This window comes from Eutrigla gurnardus (genome assembly GCF_963514095.1).
Source record: "Eutrigla gurnardus genome assembly, chromosome: 6".
NCBI lineage: Eukaryota > Metazoa > Chordata > Actinopteri > Perciformes > Triglidae > Eutrigla > Eutrigla gurnardus.
Window position 1 is genome coordinate 18,482,970 of NC_139920.1, and position 16,992 is coordinate 18,499,961.

General features: G+C 39.1%; 1 protein-coding gene across 6 annotated transcripts in view; it reads right to left on the reverse strand.

The window, feature by feature from the left end:
• LOC311015311 (3',5'-cyclic-AMP phosphodiesterase 4C-like) overlaps positions 1-16,992 on the reverse strand; it is an 82,140-nt gene that overhangs the window by 44,757 nt on the left and 20,391 nt on the right. Inside the window, exon 1 of one of the 6 annotated variants that reach the window (XM_084012441.1) lies at positions 274-650. The exons of 4 other annotated variants lie outside the window; for them this stretch is intronic. In XM_084012441.1, the coding sequence (XP_083868567.1) occupies positions 274-509 (236 nt within the window). In that variant the 5' untranslated portion in view covers positions 510-650. Of the gene's footprint in view, positions 1-273; positions 651-16,992 lie in introns of those variants that run through there. One more of the 6 variants, XM_084012445.1, reaches the window with a different exon arrangement.

The window sequence follows — 16,992 nt, forward strand, 5'->3', positions numbered from 1 at the left end:
ACAACGAGCCTTTTTTGCCACAGCGAACCCATGAAACACATCTTGATGATGTGAAAAAGCAGCTTTTGTTATACTGAGACATGCCTCTTTACCTATCAGCCCTGCAACAACTTGAGTTTATTCAAGTTCAGCAGGGTGTCAAAAAAGACTCTGTGAAGATGAACTCTAATGAACTTAAAAATGAATGCATTTTGTTCATATACAACATAACTTGCTCTTGAAAATCACGACCACGTAATACCTAATCAAAAGGCTTATAATTCTTAATATTACCTGGGTGTGTGCGCCAAGGTGAAGCGCCTCTGCAGGGCGATGCTACGGTTCACGAGGAGCTTTCGGAAGAGCAAAGGAGAGTGCCGGGGGGAGTTTCGAGGAGAGCTGCAGGGGGACATCCTTGGGGATCCACAGGGCGACCCAGACTTCGACTGTGGTTTCACCTTGATGGGCTGAGTTCTGCTGAGAGGGTCGGAACCAGCCTCCCCAGAGCTTTCCAAGAGTGCCTCACTCATGCTGCAGTGTAAGGATTTAACGAAACTGGGTCTCTTACGCAAATCTCTTGTGCTGCCCTTGCAGTCCTGACAGGTAGTCCATCTCAAAGTAACCGAATTCTTCAAGGGAATTCATAAAATGAATTACAATTCTGTTTTAAAACGATTCCGTACATACTCAGAGACACGTATGGGTGAGTCTTTAAAATCTTCAGATCCACTTTTACTTCATTCCATTACCCTTTACAACAGAGCTCTGTGCAAGTGCTGTTGATGGACACGGACATGAGTGCAGGAGTGAGCCCTCCCCTCAGCAGTAAGCTCTGTTTACATAGCACTGAGCCCTGCCTAAATATGGCCAGGCCTGAATTATAGTGTAGTTAGCTCGTACCATGGCTGATCTGCGTCCAGCACTTCCTCCATGCCGGAGTAAACTTGCAAGCGCCAAGCTAACCAGTTTACATCTATTTCTTTCCTTAGCCCAGCAGTGCACAGACATTAAACAGTGATTACACTCTAAGCTGTGTTTGATACATTTTCATTATGCTGGTCGGTGGGGCCCCTCTCTGTCTAAAAACAGCGCCCACTTGAGATAAAAGATAACAGGAACCCGGGAAATGTCACTTTAACTTTAAGTCATATCTGAAGTGAATACTGCTTTCCCAACTGGGCTGAGAGGAGCTGTAAAAACAAAGATCAGGGTTTAAACTGTGAGACACAGACAGCCCAAAACTCCTCTGCCCAAAACAAAACCTTGTTTTAGCCAAGATACACAATCTAAAATCCTAATTCTGCTTGTACCATAAACATTTTGCTTGATAAGTAGTATGCTGTAAATACAAGTCTCTCCTTCATTACGCACATAACAGTTCAGTTCATTAAAACTCAGTACATCTCACATGACTAACAATGCAGTGTAGGCATTCAGGGATCAAAAAGATCACCAAATGTTGGCTGTCTGTCAGGGTTCAGCTGCATATGTGGGGCAGAAGTATTTTTACAGATGCTTATCATTGATGTGCTAAAGATGGCAGCAGACAAAAGCAAATATGACCCCAATACTGGAATATTTTGACTGTGATCTGAGAACAGAGCTGGTTAAATTCTGTCATTTCTGTCTGGGTTTTATAAATCCCACATCAGAAAGTAGATCAAGACAATGGAGCTGTAAATCACACACTTGAATTTCAAATCTCTTTCACGGCTTCATCCAGTATACAATGTGTTTAAACCACTTTACATAAGAGCCTTTCTCTCTTTCTTTTTTTTAACCTCCTAACGCCTCCTTTGTTGTTAAGATGTTCATTGCTGCTCGCTCTGCACTGTAATTATCAGAGATAATCCATCAATCAAACAGTGTGTCAACAATGAGGTTTTATGTGAAGAAGTCTGGGTTTATGTGGGTAGTGCCCTTTCCTTTGTCTGGTTAATCATAGCAACAGGAGAATGTTTAGAACAACATATGTTCAAACTTGTGTTAAATACATATAGGTTAAATCAGTGTCATTGATAGTGAAATATTGATGGGCTATGGCATGTGTGTGTGTGTGTGTGGTAATGTTATTAAATACTTGAAGGAATACTTCACAAACAAAATGACCATTTGCATATCAATTACTCACCTGTGTTACCTTGAATTCTTGTAGAAAACGTTATTTTTCTAGCATGCCTCCACGGTGAACGGGGGATATGAACCCTAAAAACAGCAGAACTGTAAAACTACAGTATAATCCAAATCTCGTTTATCCAGTAGTATGCTCTGTACTTCCCAAACATGCATTTTCACCAAAACGTTTTGGTGAAAATTTTAATGTCATGCTTGTGCCAGATCAATAATGCACCTGCGTTGGGAAGTACAGATAGGGATATACTGTTGCATATTCTTCCAACAAATGTACTTAAGTTGCTTTGGATAAAAAATCAAATGTAGTACTGAACATATAACTGGATAAATGAGACTTGAATTATAGTGCAGAACTTCTTTGAAACAGTTTTGCTGTTGTTAAACCTGGACCCCGTTTAGTTAAATTCATTTATTTGGATTCTGTTTACCGTGTAGTGTGAAGTATTCCTTTAAAACTTAAAACTGCTGCCTTTTAGTCGTTTTAAGTTATCAGCAATCAGAAAATTAGTCCAATATTTATTATTCATCTTGTCATTATGTCTCTTTGGAACTCTGGTCCATTTTAATGAAGCATTAAAGTTGTGAAATAGAAGGGTTCTTGAGCCTGAGGGGCTGACTGCCAAAGTACTGATTTAATTTGGGAGGGGTCAGACGGGGTCACTGCAATGAGCTCACTAACAGAAACACAGCTGTTGTATGAAGGGTTGCCAAATGTGACCAGCAGATGGTGCCCACGCACAAACACACTGCAAACACACACTGATGCAGACAAATACACTAAGAACTCATAACATACAACAACAAGAAAAAACTCAGGATGCCAAAATACCACATCATCCTAAAATTCAGCTACAGAGCATGAGTGAAATATTTTCCCAAGGCAGCAGCATCATAACTATCTTCAGCACAAGAGGTCCCAGTGTTTTTAACCTCTAAGGCCGGAAATGTCCACATCATCTGCTTTATAAAATATATTATTAAGCCTTTTACTGAAAGAGGGTTGGCTGAGTGGGATTAAATTATTATAAACACCAAAACTGTAAATTCCGTGGGCAAATCAATTAAAATGTTGCATCATTAGTCAATGCCATGGGGAGAATGACGAGGAGCTGAATCCCCGTTTTTTTCTTATAGTGACTAATGCCGGGATATGTGGAAATATTTATTTGACTGAGTCACATACCCTTTCTCCTCCCACCACCAACACCAGATCAAACACAAACAGGCAGTGCTGGTTTAGCAGACACACACTCACACAAACACGCATTATACCTGAAAAGCGTCCTGCTTTATCCATTAAGCTCTAGTATCTAGATGCATCCACCAAGGACTTTGGTTAAGCAAGGGACTGAAACAACCAACACATTCATTTGAGCAACACACACTTCCTAAGCCAGCAGAAGGTCCTGTTAAAAGCTTCTCTCAAGGCTGTGCGTTTAATAAATAAAAAGAGATATCCTTCTAAAGTTTGTGTGTTTTCAGCAGTTAAGCTTCCATAATGAATGACCCTTCAGGTACTTTGTGGTGATGCCGTGGAGGCTTCGATAGAGGCTTTCACAGGCATTGTAGAGTTATTTGGATGTAATTGGATCTAGAAGTAGACAACAACACAGAAGCAATGACATACCCCAAAAGTGTTTCCAGCAAACTCTATCAGATAAATAACAAAAAAAGATGGAAGATTACGCCTTTTTTCATTACTGAACATTTCTCTAAAAGAGAAGGATGAACACAAAGATTTTGAGAGTCTCAATGGGCGGCTGTGGCTCCGAGATAGAGTCATTCTCCAATCACAAGATTGGATGATTGATCCCCATGTTGAAGTGCAGGCAAGATACTGAAAGCCCTGAAGGCTGAGTCATTGGTGTGTGAATGTGCATGAATGTTAAATGTTAAATCCTGACGGACAGGTGGCCGCCATCAGTGTGTGAATGTAGAATTACATGTAAAGCCCTTTGAGTCATCAAAAAGCCCTACATGAATGCAGGTCCATTTACCATTACTCAGTTTAAGTTAAGGACACCCTGTTAAAGTTGGAACATATAAAATAGTATGTGTAAATACACACGCTCCCTAACTAACCCTCTCTTACATACAAGTACAAGCAAGCATACACAGATGCATGTATGGACTTGTTACCTTTTACTCTACGGGGGAAAAAATACAATATGTACAATATGTTCCAAAGATAAAATATTTCTTTAATAACTTACATAGAATAGCAATTTCCACTTACAGTGCTAATTAGGTGTGTGACGACACATTTATCTGAACAATTGTACTTTATAGCAGAGAGGAATGAGCGGTTAGGCTTTGACTATACAATAAGTTAATTGTTGAAAATATAGATTATCACAAGACTTCTATGAAATTTGTTCCATCTACTGTATGTGTGTCTAAGGACCTCCGATAAATCTGATAAACGATTAGTAAATTACATAACAATGCACGTTAATTGCCTAAAATCTGATGACAGGGATGAAGGGGAAAACAGATAAGATTGGGTGACAGAGGGAAGACTGAGGCATAGAGCGATGATAAGCTTGTCCAGATGGAGTCACCGCGCCCCAGCCAGCTCCAGGAGGAAGAAGAGCCAGGAACATGAAGAGGCTCATTCTGGACAACTTCCTCTGGAAAAGGCTTTTATAGCCAGCATCCTATGTTGTAGACTCTACCAGGCTTTCAGCACGTTCCCGCTGATCGAATGACTTAAGATTACACCACCCGTTGATATCTGCCGGTGTCTATGTTCAAATGGGACATCTTTGCTTTAGTATGTGGGTGTGGAGAAAGAAAAAACGACTAACCGTCATTTCGGGCTCTAATTAATAATAATAATCTAACTAATCTAACTTATTAATAATACGGCAAAGAACGCCGCCATTTCTTGAATTGAAAAACGGAAAATAGACTGCCTTGTCGCTGAAGAGGTGAATAAGAATGCTCTCCTCTGGGCTCACCCACCCAAACATTGCCTTGGAAAGCTAAAAAGCTGATCACGACTTTGTTAAAAGACGTTGTAAAGTCAATGCACAGGGATCTACAATAGTATCTTATGTTTCATACAGAGACCGAAACCAAACTATGAGTACAAACCAGAAACTGTCTGTGGTACAATAAGGTCGCTGCCATATTTTCTACGTTATTTTCAGTGTCTACGGAGCAGCTACAGTGATAGCATAGCTTAGCTCTGATCCAAACGCCATTACCAAAACAAGCATTTTAAAAGTTATTTGCATATCCTCTTGTGGACTGACATAGGCACAAGAACACTGGAGGAAAACTACAGCCATATTTTCCCTGAAGTCTTTCCCATGCATATCACAAGCATTTCAAGATTAGTATGCCTTCTCAGTCAATTATGTCAGCCACATGTAAATCATCTGAGCTATAAGCCTGAAGTACAGCACTTCTTATCTCACAATAATCCACACAGTGACAGGAATCCATCCAATATGAGGGCTGTCCATTAGAGCCCGACCGATATATCGGGGGGCCGATATTATCGGCTGATATTAGGCATTTTCCAAACTATCGGTATCGGCATTTATCGGCATTTATAAAGGCCGATAAATGAATATGAAACACCCTCATAGAACTTAACAGAATTTGTCTCCAGTCTCCAGTTATATTTATGAAGCTTACCAAGTCTTTTAATACTGGTAACTTTATGTTTGGTTGTTGTAATTGTGTTTTTGTTCAAAGTTTTATATCTTAAGTTTGTATTTTTATAGATTTTATTTATCAGAACTTTAATATATTTTGATGTTCCTCTGTTCCGCTGTGACAATAAAATAAACAAGTTTATTTTTAAACTGCATTATCATATTTTTGTGAAGACTCAAATAACTACAAATAACTAATGTTAGGGAAATCTGTTAATGTTTTATTACTCGGTTCTGAAATAAAAAAATAAATATCGGCCGATATATCAGAATATCGGATTTTTAAATCAACAAACATTTGTATCGGTATCGGCCTTCAAAATCCTTTATCGGCCGGGCTCTACTGTCCATATGTCTTATGAAATAACATCCTTGTTGACAGCTTTTCAGCATTGTTGTATGAGATCAAGCAGTTATCATCTTATATCCTGACAGGTTCATAAAGAATACAGCGCAATATACTACCATACTAAACTATATATATAATTTTCTTCATTTAAATGATGATAAAACTGAATGTATTATGTTTGGAGATGATGTGACAGCTGGCTTTGGCACCTTGTCTTCAAATCTCAGTTCAACTGTACGAAATCTGGGAGTGACCTTTGACAGTCACCTGATGTTTGACAAACATATCTGCAATGTTGTCAGGACAAGTTTTTTCCAATTACGTCTTCTTGCTAAAGTTAAAATGTTTTTAAGCCGTCATGACCTTGAGAAAGCCATCCATGCATTTATAAGTTCAAGACTCGACTACTGTAATGCACTTTATGTTGGCGTCTCCAAGTCCTCTCTTAGTCGCCTTCAGCTTGTGCAAAACGCTGCTGCCCGTCTTTTAACCAACACTAACAGACGTATGCACATCACTCCTGTTCTTAACTCCCTTCATTGGCTTCCTGTCCTGTATAGAATTGATTTTAAACTTTTAATGTTTGTTTTTAAAGCTCTTAACGGCCTCGCCCCATCGTATTTATCTGAGCTTTTAACCGTTCGTAATCCTGGTAGAGCTCTGAGGTCAGTTAACCAAAGATTGCTAGAAGTGCCCAGGTCAAAATATAAACACTGGGGGGACCGGGCCTTTTCTGTTGCTGCTCCCAGGCTCTGGAATAAGCTCCCCACTGAGATGCGTCTTATTTCTGACGTGGGCCTCTTCAAGGCTAAGCTAAAAACCTATTTATTTAAGATGGCTTTTAATACTCAGTAGCGTGATGACACTTCTTATCTTTTTTTTTCACTTTCACAGTTTTAATTGTTTGTAATCGTCTTTATTGTCTTTATTTTCTTTTTGCTCTTTTAATTTATTACCTGCTGTAAAGCACTTTGGTACGCCGAAAGGTCTGTTGTAAAGGGCTGTATAAATAAAGTACATTTACATTTACATTTATATACATTTTGCTAACAAACTATACTTTGTTAAACTACTTTCTTTCAGAACAAGTATTGTGTCTGGCTCTTCAACAGGATTATCTGACCTCAACTTTTGGGTGAGGATCTCATGATGAATACCCAGACTCTTAAGTAGAAAAATACTCAACCATCACATCTTTCACCACAGCATCAAATCCAACTGTGTGTCATTGTCTACTGCATCTCCTAGGCAACTGGGAGCTTCTCAATGGCAAACAGTGTTATTCAAACAGGATATCTGCTGAGGCTCTATCTTCACTTTGCACCTTGCATGCAGGCCTGCAGCCACAGTTACAGTGCAGATCTGAAGATAATTACACGTGAAAAATAATAAATCAGACATGTTGGTATTATTAACCTCATTGTCATTATCAATGATTATATAAGTATCTATAATTACTTACAAGGCTTCTCAAAGTATTTAGGAGTTTAAATGAAAATAAGACCCAAGAGGATTACTTAAGTAAAGTCGTTTGTAGTGGTAAAAAAAGCTTAGTAAGATTTATACTCTGTATGGTTCAATCACTGGCTAAAAGAAAAGTTAGGGCATAGTCACACTATCCAGGTTGTAGATTTAAAATATTTATATATTTAGGGGTGCCAGGATAGCTTGAATCCGACTGGCAGACCTTTCTGCAATGTCATCCCCATCTCTCTCTCTCTCCCCCTTTCACTCTCATTCTCTCGCAATAAAAAGGCAAAGAAATAAGTATTCATATATTTAATAACTAAATAAACAATATCATTTGGTCTGCTATGCTATAATATGAAATGCCACAATAGACTCTGACATATACTGTATGTATATGATACATATATTTGATATATCATATAGCGTCTTCATAGTGTTCTGACCGTTCAACACAATACATGTGAGTATACATTCACACAATCATACACATAATATGTGTGTGATTGTGTGAATGTATACTGATTGCAGATGCTGCCACTAGCCCATATACTGCTGTTGCTGTGATGTTTGACAGCCTGCCTTATTAAAGAGTGTTATAAAAGTTATACACTCAAGTTGAATTCTGAATATCGCAAGAAATGAAGAATGACACCCACGTTAACACCCCCTGTCCTAATGATCTGTCAGCCTTTTCAGCAGTTCTGCTCTAAAAAGGCAGTGCTTCAGTGCAAATAATATTTTTTCTGCAAAGCTCGATGTAATGTTCTGTTTCCTTGTGAAGAAAATTGGTTGGTACCGTTCCTTGTATCAATCTCTTATCGAACCTATTTCACTTTGAACCAGAAATTCACATTGCTGCTCTTCGGTTTTTCTTGGCAATCAAGGTATCCATCTGTGAATCTCTGACGGGAGATTGAACTCCCACTATTAGTGTCTCCAAAGCCCTCAGGCAAGTTTATAGCTCCACTCAACTGACTAGCAGCATGGGGTTAGATAAAAACACATCACCTTGTGAAAAAGGGTCTCAAAAAGAACAAGGATGGCCTGCACTGAGAAAACCTCTTTATGGATAATCAAACAGCTTTGATTACCTCATCCCTCAGCTTGGCATAGGGATTCTGCGGCACAGCAGGCAGATTCTGTCCCAAATATCGAAAAATTATCAACAAAAATACAATAGGAATGCATTGTCCTGCACCAGTGATTGAACAATTAAGTTGAAAATAAAGAATTTCAAAGATGAGTTATTGGCCCTTTAATGTTTATCCATTTGATCTGGCAGCTGTTTATGTTTAATGTTTTTTGCAAGTGGCTCCCAGTGAAGCAAGATGAGTATCCCCATATGCACCTTGTAACCAGGGCAAATGTTAAGCATGAAATGAGCTTTGTTATAGATAAAGCCACTTTTAGTCATTATTTCCAACCAACTTCAATTCAGAAAATATAGAAACTGCATATGTTCATCACTGCTGGGAGGTGGAATGTTTCAACACGGCATGGTGAGAAAAGTAGCACCATAATGTGTTACTAAAGCTGAGGAGTGTACACATGTCCATCCGCTTCTGTTACAATGCCTTTACACTGCACTACATTTACACTTCAGGTTTGCTCACCAGCAGCATTGAGAAGAACCTGATGGGTGATCAAGCTTCATGTCATGAAAGTTTTCAAATGATTACATCATGGTACTGTGTTCATAACGAACACATGAACAGTACAGAGAAAGATCTGTTTCTTAAAATGTCCGCATATCTACACCCCTTATGAAGCAGTTGTAAATACAGAGAACAGAAGAGAGGGTCAGCCTAAATCCAAGGCAACATAGAAAAAGATGGTATGTGGAGAAAGTGAATACAAAAACAAGGTATTTAACCAAAATTGTGTTATTGCAGCTGCCAGTATCACACAAAGCAAATCAAATTATTGCTAAACAAAATACTGATGCAGCATCCTTTGAGTGTTCTGTGCTGGTGTCTGCTTTATCTCACTCATTGTGTAAGTCATATGTGATGTTTAACCTATCAATTTTCACCATTTATTACTTTTTCAGTGCCAACACACTCTTTATTTACGGTAAATATACTTTCACTCCCTTGAAAATAAAGAAATACCATGGCATTTGCAGGGCTGTGCAATTTTTTCATCATTTGCCATCTGTAACAGCAAAAGGTCTCTATATCAATCTTATTTGTTGGTTGGTATAAAATGAGTTCATTAGCAAAGTCAAACCATCAAAGACTCTCTTTGATAAAAGTGGGAAGTAGACATTTTTCAGTTGACAGGGATTTTATTTTAAGTAAAAATGAAAAAAGTTGGTGATGAAGTCAGCTGTGTTTGTGTTCATTAAATCCATGAATGTGAGCACTGTGCCAGGTTATTTGTTTTTTCGAATCCAACAACATTGCTTTTAGTAGATTACCAAGAAGAAAACAACAACAGAGACTTATGTATTAAATTACGCAAGCTTGACTTTATGGAAGAAAAAATATTCAAGGAACATATAAACGTGTTGCCTCATTCCTATTACCATTTGTCTGCCTTGAATGCTGAACTCAAATAACGCTCCTGCTGTATAATTATTTTCAATCGAAGGGCTGAGTTCTAACAACTGAAACAGACAGAGCTCTGCATCTCCAACCCATCATCACCCTGTGATGGGTGTGGATAACCATACATCCCTTTCTAAAATGTAGGGGGACACAAATAGGGGGGACAATCACAGATATATTTCCTTTGAAAAATGCTTAGTTGATATACAAATTATACATGAGTGACAAGACATTTCGGGGAGCTGACAGCCACCTTTTCAATAAACAACTAGGCTATTCAGTAACAAATTCATGCCACTGCAGCTGTTCTTCCTGATATTAAACATTTCAAGGACTCTTCAGTACAACTCATCATTAACAGGGAGCGTAACCACACCTCCTGCCACTGTTTGCTCATCATATGATAGTCAGCCATGCATTCAACATACCAGCTGTTGGAACTCCACTTAACCATTTTTCCACACCTTTGCCACTTCTAAGCATGATGCATTCTGACCAGGCCAAATGGAGAGCATCCACTGTTTCTCAGGCTTTGTCAAGAGTTCACTAAACGGGGGATTCTGGACTTAACATCAAAGTCTCTTTCTTTGTGTATAGGTGATTTCCCAGTGGTGTCTTTATGTCAAACCAGATTTTCATTAGATCTAATCAACAGCATCTCAGGAAGACAAGACCTTGCCATCTCTTTACAGCATCAATTTGTGATTTAGGCTGTTATGGTGGGTGTATTTTTACATACAAATCTTGCCTAATGCAGCGTTAATTCTGTTAGGAATAAATGAAAACACAAATTCTTACTCTAATCAAATTACAACAATCTCTTGAGGCAAATGGTGTCAGTTTGATGGCTGTTAGGGGAAAACAAACATCACAGGCCGACTGTGAAGTGAATCTGTGAATACAACACAGATATGAAACACAGACAGATACTGTAACAAAGCCCCTAATTGTGCAACATTAAGCATTTTAAAACATATGCATTTTTCCCATACCATTATGACTTATTAGTAATTAGTTGCAAATAAACTATCAGTAGGGCTGCACGGTGGTGTAGTGGTTAGCACTCTCGCCTCACAGCAAGAGGGTCCCGGGTTCGATCCCCGGGTCGGCCCGGGTTCCTTCTGTGTGGAGTTTGCATGTTCTCCCCGTGTAAGCGTGGGTTCTCTCCGGGTTCTCCGGCTTCCTCCCACAGTCCAAAGACATGCAGGATGGGGATAGGTTAATTGATGACTCTAAATTGCCCGTAGGTGTGAATGTGAGTGTGAATGGTTGTTTGTCTCTACATGTCGGCCCTGTGATAGACTGGCGTCCTGTCCAGGGTGTACCCTGCCTTCGCCCAATGACAGCTGGGATCGGCTCCAGCCCCCCGTGACCCTGATACAGGATAAGCGGTAGAAAATGGATGGATGGATGGATAAACTATCAGTCAACATCATGTAATGTGTGTTTTACACAGATATGATGGATGAGGGCCAAAGTGTTTTTCTGAATACAAGCGTGCGTCCGCTCAGGGCACTTCGAGCTGAAAATCTCTGAACTTTTCAGAAAAGTGCAGGTGAAGACACTGAATAAAATGGAGGAGAAGCTTTTGGTTGTGTCTTGCTGTCTTGTTGTCTTGCTGCTGAGTGTTGTGCTTTTATCATATTATGTGTTACCGACCTCGACGGTTCTTCCTTGCTCGTACTTTATGCCTGTAAGATTGAGCAGTGACAAGCTCGTCCATACAAAGAATGAAGCCAGCATCCTCCGGTGCTCATGGTGAAAAAACAACATTAAACAAATAGATAGTAGCCCAAATACATCATAAACGCAAAGGGGCGATGCTAGTCTGTTTTGATGAAAGACAGGGTCCTGCGGCCGCTTTTCTGCCAGAAAAAGACGCTTTGTGGACACGGGCCCTAAAAGTAGGACTTGCCATAACTGTCACATTAACATAAGTGGAACCAATGCCAAATACAAACGCTAAGTGTTTGTTTATTCAAAGAGGGGGGCTGGAGCCGATCCCAGCTGACATTGGGCAGAGGCCGGGTACTGGACAGGACGCCAACATCCATCGCAGGGCTGACATGTAGAGACAGACAACCACCCACGCTCACATTCACACCTCCAATTTAGAGTCATCAATAAACCTATCCCCATCCTGCATGTCCTTGGACTGTGGGAGGAAGCAAACTCCACACAGAAGGAACCTGAACCCAAACAGGGAATCAAACCCGGGAACCTCTCGTTCTGAAGCGTCAGTGCTACCAGTACACCACTGCAGCCTCCCTATTATTGTCTTAACATCTTGAATAATAGAAACACAATAAACGGTTCAAAGCCCATTCTATTTTTATTTAGACACCATAAAACTTAAAATATGATTGTTTTTTCTTTTAGATTTTGCAGCAGTACTCAGTATTAACAAAGTAAGTTGTGTTCTCTTTATACAACAGTCACACAAACTACAACAGTCACAAGTACTATTTCACTAGCACTGATTTGTGGCACCTTGGATCTGAGAAACTGTCTTCTATTAGGCTTGCATTTTATGAAGAAAATTAATATTCAATATTCTAGTAAATTTACAAATTAAATTTCAAAATATCGAGAAAAACAACATCACTATTTATTGTCTCCCATGAGATCTCTTTTGTTTCAGACAGTTAAACTGAGGAAGACGACTGTTGCCCTGCAAGATGGCCAGGCCTGCTTTAACAGGAAAATGAATCCCGTTCTGTATCATCAGTCATTTGCATCAGAGATGCACCTAAACTCAACACACCAACAGATCTACATCAATGTGATGAATCTGAGTCATAATGCCCACCGCCTCCTGTTTGCTCTCCGAATGGATCTGTTGTCCTAACATCTCATATTACCAGTCAAACTAAAGCAATTAGAGATATTACAGATTTATTGTTTCTGTGTACGGTGGAGAGAAGAGGAGGAGAGGTGAAGGTGACTAAGCTGTGCCAACAAGAAGGTATAGTGGCAAGTATCCCCCAAATTTGAAAAATGTTTATGATTTTGGTGTCACACCAGATGTTGTTCAGTGTACAGAATATTTAGTTTGTCTTCTTTTTCTTTAAGTGCTTTCCTTTGTCTCATTTCTCTATAGCTTAAATCATTAATTTTGTGTCACAGTATTTCATGAAAATGTTATGTTATATAACCATCAATCAAACTTTACGTTCCGGGGGTTTTGTTTTCGAAAATCTAGGCATATCGCTAGTTTCCTATTAACATACAGTGAGAGTTGGGGGCTTTTATTATGTAAAACAAGCCTCATCCTGTGCATTGTGTTTGGCTTTTATTTATTTTTTAATACAGTTGTGTGTGTGTGTCTCAAACTGCATTAATTAGCGAATAATCAGCTGTGTTTGCTGTTTTTGGTGTCAGTTAATATGATTGGCTATGTGACCGTTGGTTCGAGAGCCTCTTAAGACAACACACTGTAAGGAAGACAACAAATCGCTACATTTTGACCTAAAATGATGCATGAAGATCATCCCCCGAAAGAAAAAACGTAACTCCTATCACACATTTTTCCGTGTGATATTGGTGTATGTACTGGTAAAACTCACTTAACATGAGACAATTAACATGCAGCAGTTGGTTGGAGATCCTCTTGCTTTCAGGCTCTATGGCCAAATAGTAAAACTGTTTGCTTCCTCAATGACCTCGTATAAAAGAGCACACATTTCACAATTATGTATGAAGAGTCAAAATTGTACAAATGAGAAGATATTTTTTGTAAAGATTTTAAACCTCCTCTCCACTTGTTGTGTTTACTCAATTTAAAAATGTTAAAAAGGCATTTTCACTTTCACTAAAGAAGAGTGTTTAATATCCTCAAAAGTTTTAATAGGATTTAAACATTGAATAATAGCCTGACTGTATGAAAGATGCGTAACGTTTCGAATGGAGCTTCTATGAATGCATGAATAAGTAGACAGCAGTTGAAAATGCATGAAAAGTAATAATACAACGCACAAGATAAATTAATTGACGGATTGCATTTCACTGGAGTTGTACCTTGTTTGAATTAATGTGACAAATAAATTGACTAATTGATGACAGAGTTTGCATGCAGCTTGAACTTTGCTATAGCTTTGGCAAATATGACATTTCTCATGATCTGTCTGCTGAGAACAGCCCCGTGGAAATGTATTTTTCACTGTAGCAGCAAACAGAATTCGTTAAAGCAAGTCATTTGATATATTCAAAGTAATTTTAATAAGATGAGATAAATTTGATATTCTGCTTGTGCATGCCAGATAAAAACATCAACAATGGCATAGCCCGGTTTGGATTCGGGTTCCTTCTGTGTGGAGTTTGCATGTTCGCCCCGTGTAAGCGTGACTCTAAATTGCCCGTAGGTGTGAATGTGAGCGTGAATGGTTGTCTGTCTCTACATGTCCGCCCTGTGATAGATTTGCATCCTGTCCAGGGTGTACCCCACCATCGCCCAGTGACAGCTGGGATTGGCTCCAGCTAGAATACAGGATAAGGGGTAGACAATGGATGGATGGATGGACAATGGCAAAGTGTAATTGTCCATCTATCCTTCCACTTCAAAGAACAGAAACAAAATTAAACAGTACTTCAGCCTCTGACAAATTGAGGTCAGTGCGAGGACAGGGATACCCGTCTATTGTATTCAGTATTGTTTGGTCATTCTTCAAGGTTTAGCTAGAGTAACTGAATCCATTTATCTGATCTGTATATCAGTGGGCATTGGATATACATGGACAAGAAGTGCTTTACTAATTTCCTGTTATAATTCATGACCAATTGCTGTGTTGCTGCTGCCAGATAGATCAGAAACCACATGCTGATTGCTTGCTTCTCAGGAATACATGGCACGTCACCCCACAACACACAATACTGCAGATAAAGGGGGGGAAAACAGCATTTGAATTTTTCCAAATAAAAAAAAGAGCTCAGTTGGGATTATACGCTTCCCTTTCTACAAATCATCCTGTGTCCATTACACAAACAGAAAGTAATTTCCATTTCTACAAACTCACTCATTTCCAAACTACAGGCTAGGTTTAATTAGGCAAATTATACTTCTTAATCCCCTGTAATCCTTAGACCCATCCTTTTGATTTTGAAGCAGTGAATGCCGCAGTACAGCAACCAGGGACCAGATCCCGTTTGAAGGCAATAACAGCAATATTGCTAAAGCCCGGCATATGTGTCGTTTGGTATGAGATGGATAAGTAGAACATGCAGAGACTCCACAGTGACTAAGAATGAACTGCCTGCTTGTGCCATTTGAATACAATTCATTTTCTCTCTTGTGAGTGGGCTTGCCATGGGCACCGATAATAAGAGACATTCTTCACATAACAGATAGTGTCTCATTAATTTTTTCATTTCCTGTTTATTTGGCATTCATAATTAATTGTCACAAGCTGTCTCCACTGTGGACTTGTAAGCAGCAATTTTCCTATATTGTTTACATAATATTATACATTTCTCTATGTTTTCTTCCGATATGACACACTAAAGGGATTAGAATTAGCAAACATCACGTTGCCTGATGTTCGTTTGCATTCCAAAGAACCCATGCCAGTCAGGTAAAGACATGCTGATTGTGTGCTTTTAGTCAAAAATAAGAAGGAAAGTAAGTGGACTTTTGAAGAGATCCTTTCAAAGTCAAGAATTAATCTCCATGCTTAAATCACGGGGCAGGCAATGAGGGAAAAACAGTTTCAGCATTTGATGATATAACTTTTGGCATGCAGTACATGCAGAACAAGAACCTTTAGGCCCTGATCAGAAAGAGCCCGTATTAGCAGCCTGGGGCGGCTTTTTACAACTGGTTAAATGAGAGCAAGATGCTCACTGCTTGCTGATTGTCTGATGTTTTTCCACTCTATGCCCCTCACATTTTAGCAGGATGCCCTGAACACCTCGAGTTGAGAAAACTTCAACTCAGAGCTGAATGTCATATGCATTTTTCCTTTTGTTCTATCGGATTAATTGAGAGATTGTGTGTACAATGTATAACTTTAAGATAATTTAATTTTCAATGTTATTTTTTTTTTATGATTTATATCAAAGCTACAGCTGTGTTCAGGTCTGAGAGTGTCATTTATTGTTGGTTTGCCAGGGGGAAGGCAGTGACTTATTTATTCTATTAAAGTATAACAGCACATCAGAGCCCATTAAACATCATATCCTGATTAAAATCAACAAACATCTTTATCAAGCAGGCAACAACAACCGTTTCCAAGAAACTGCCTGACCTGTTTCTGCCATTGGCGACTGGTCTGCCTGACAAATGAGTAAACACTGTCAATCCTGCACGAGTCTTAGTACCAGCTGTAGACAAATGCAGAGAGCCAGAAGGCAATACGCATTTTAAATGGATGTGCCTTTATATTATAGATGTGTCTAGTTTTGAACAAACACTTGCATTATGTATGTTAGGCTAAAAGCTCTTCTACATCAAGGAAAATGATTTCGTTTTTTTTGTAAATAAAGTTTACAAATGTAAGCAAAAGTTGTTTTGAAATGCAGAAAGGGCAGCTGGTCAGATTTCAACTCGGGGCCGCTGCAGTGACGACGCGCCATCTCTGGCTGCCCGACTGGGTAATCGTTAAGTCACCACCTTGGCCAAAATCAGCTGAACAGAGACATACCAATTTAATCTATAGTTGTTGCAGATACAACAAGAGGTACATCTTGACCTCTTAACAGTTCCCTGTGAAGTAAATCATATTTGTCATTGCCATGTGAAGAGATGAAATCTTGCTCAGGATTATTCTTCTAACGCAGCAGTTGTGAAAAGTGATAATTCATCCCTATATTCTTGGCACAGCTGTACATGAATGTACAGTATCTGTGTTTATTG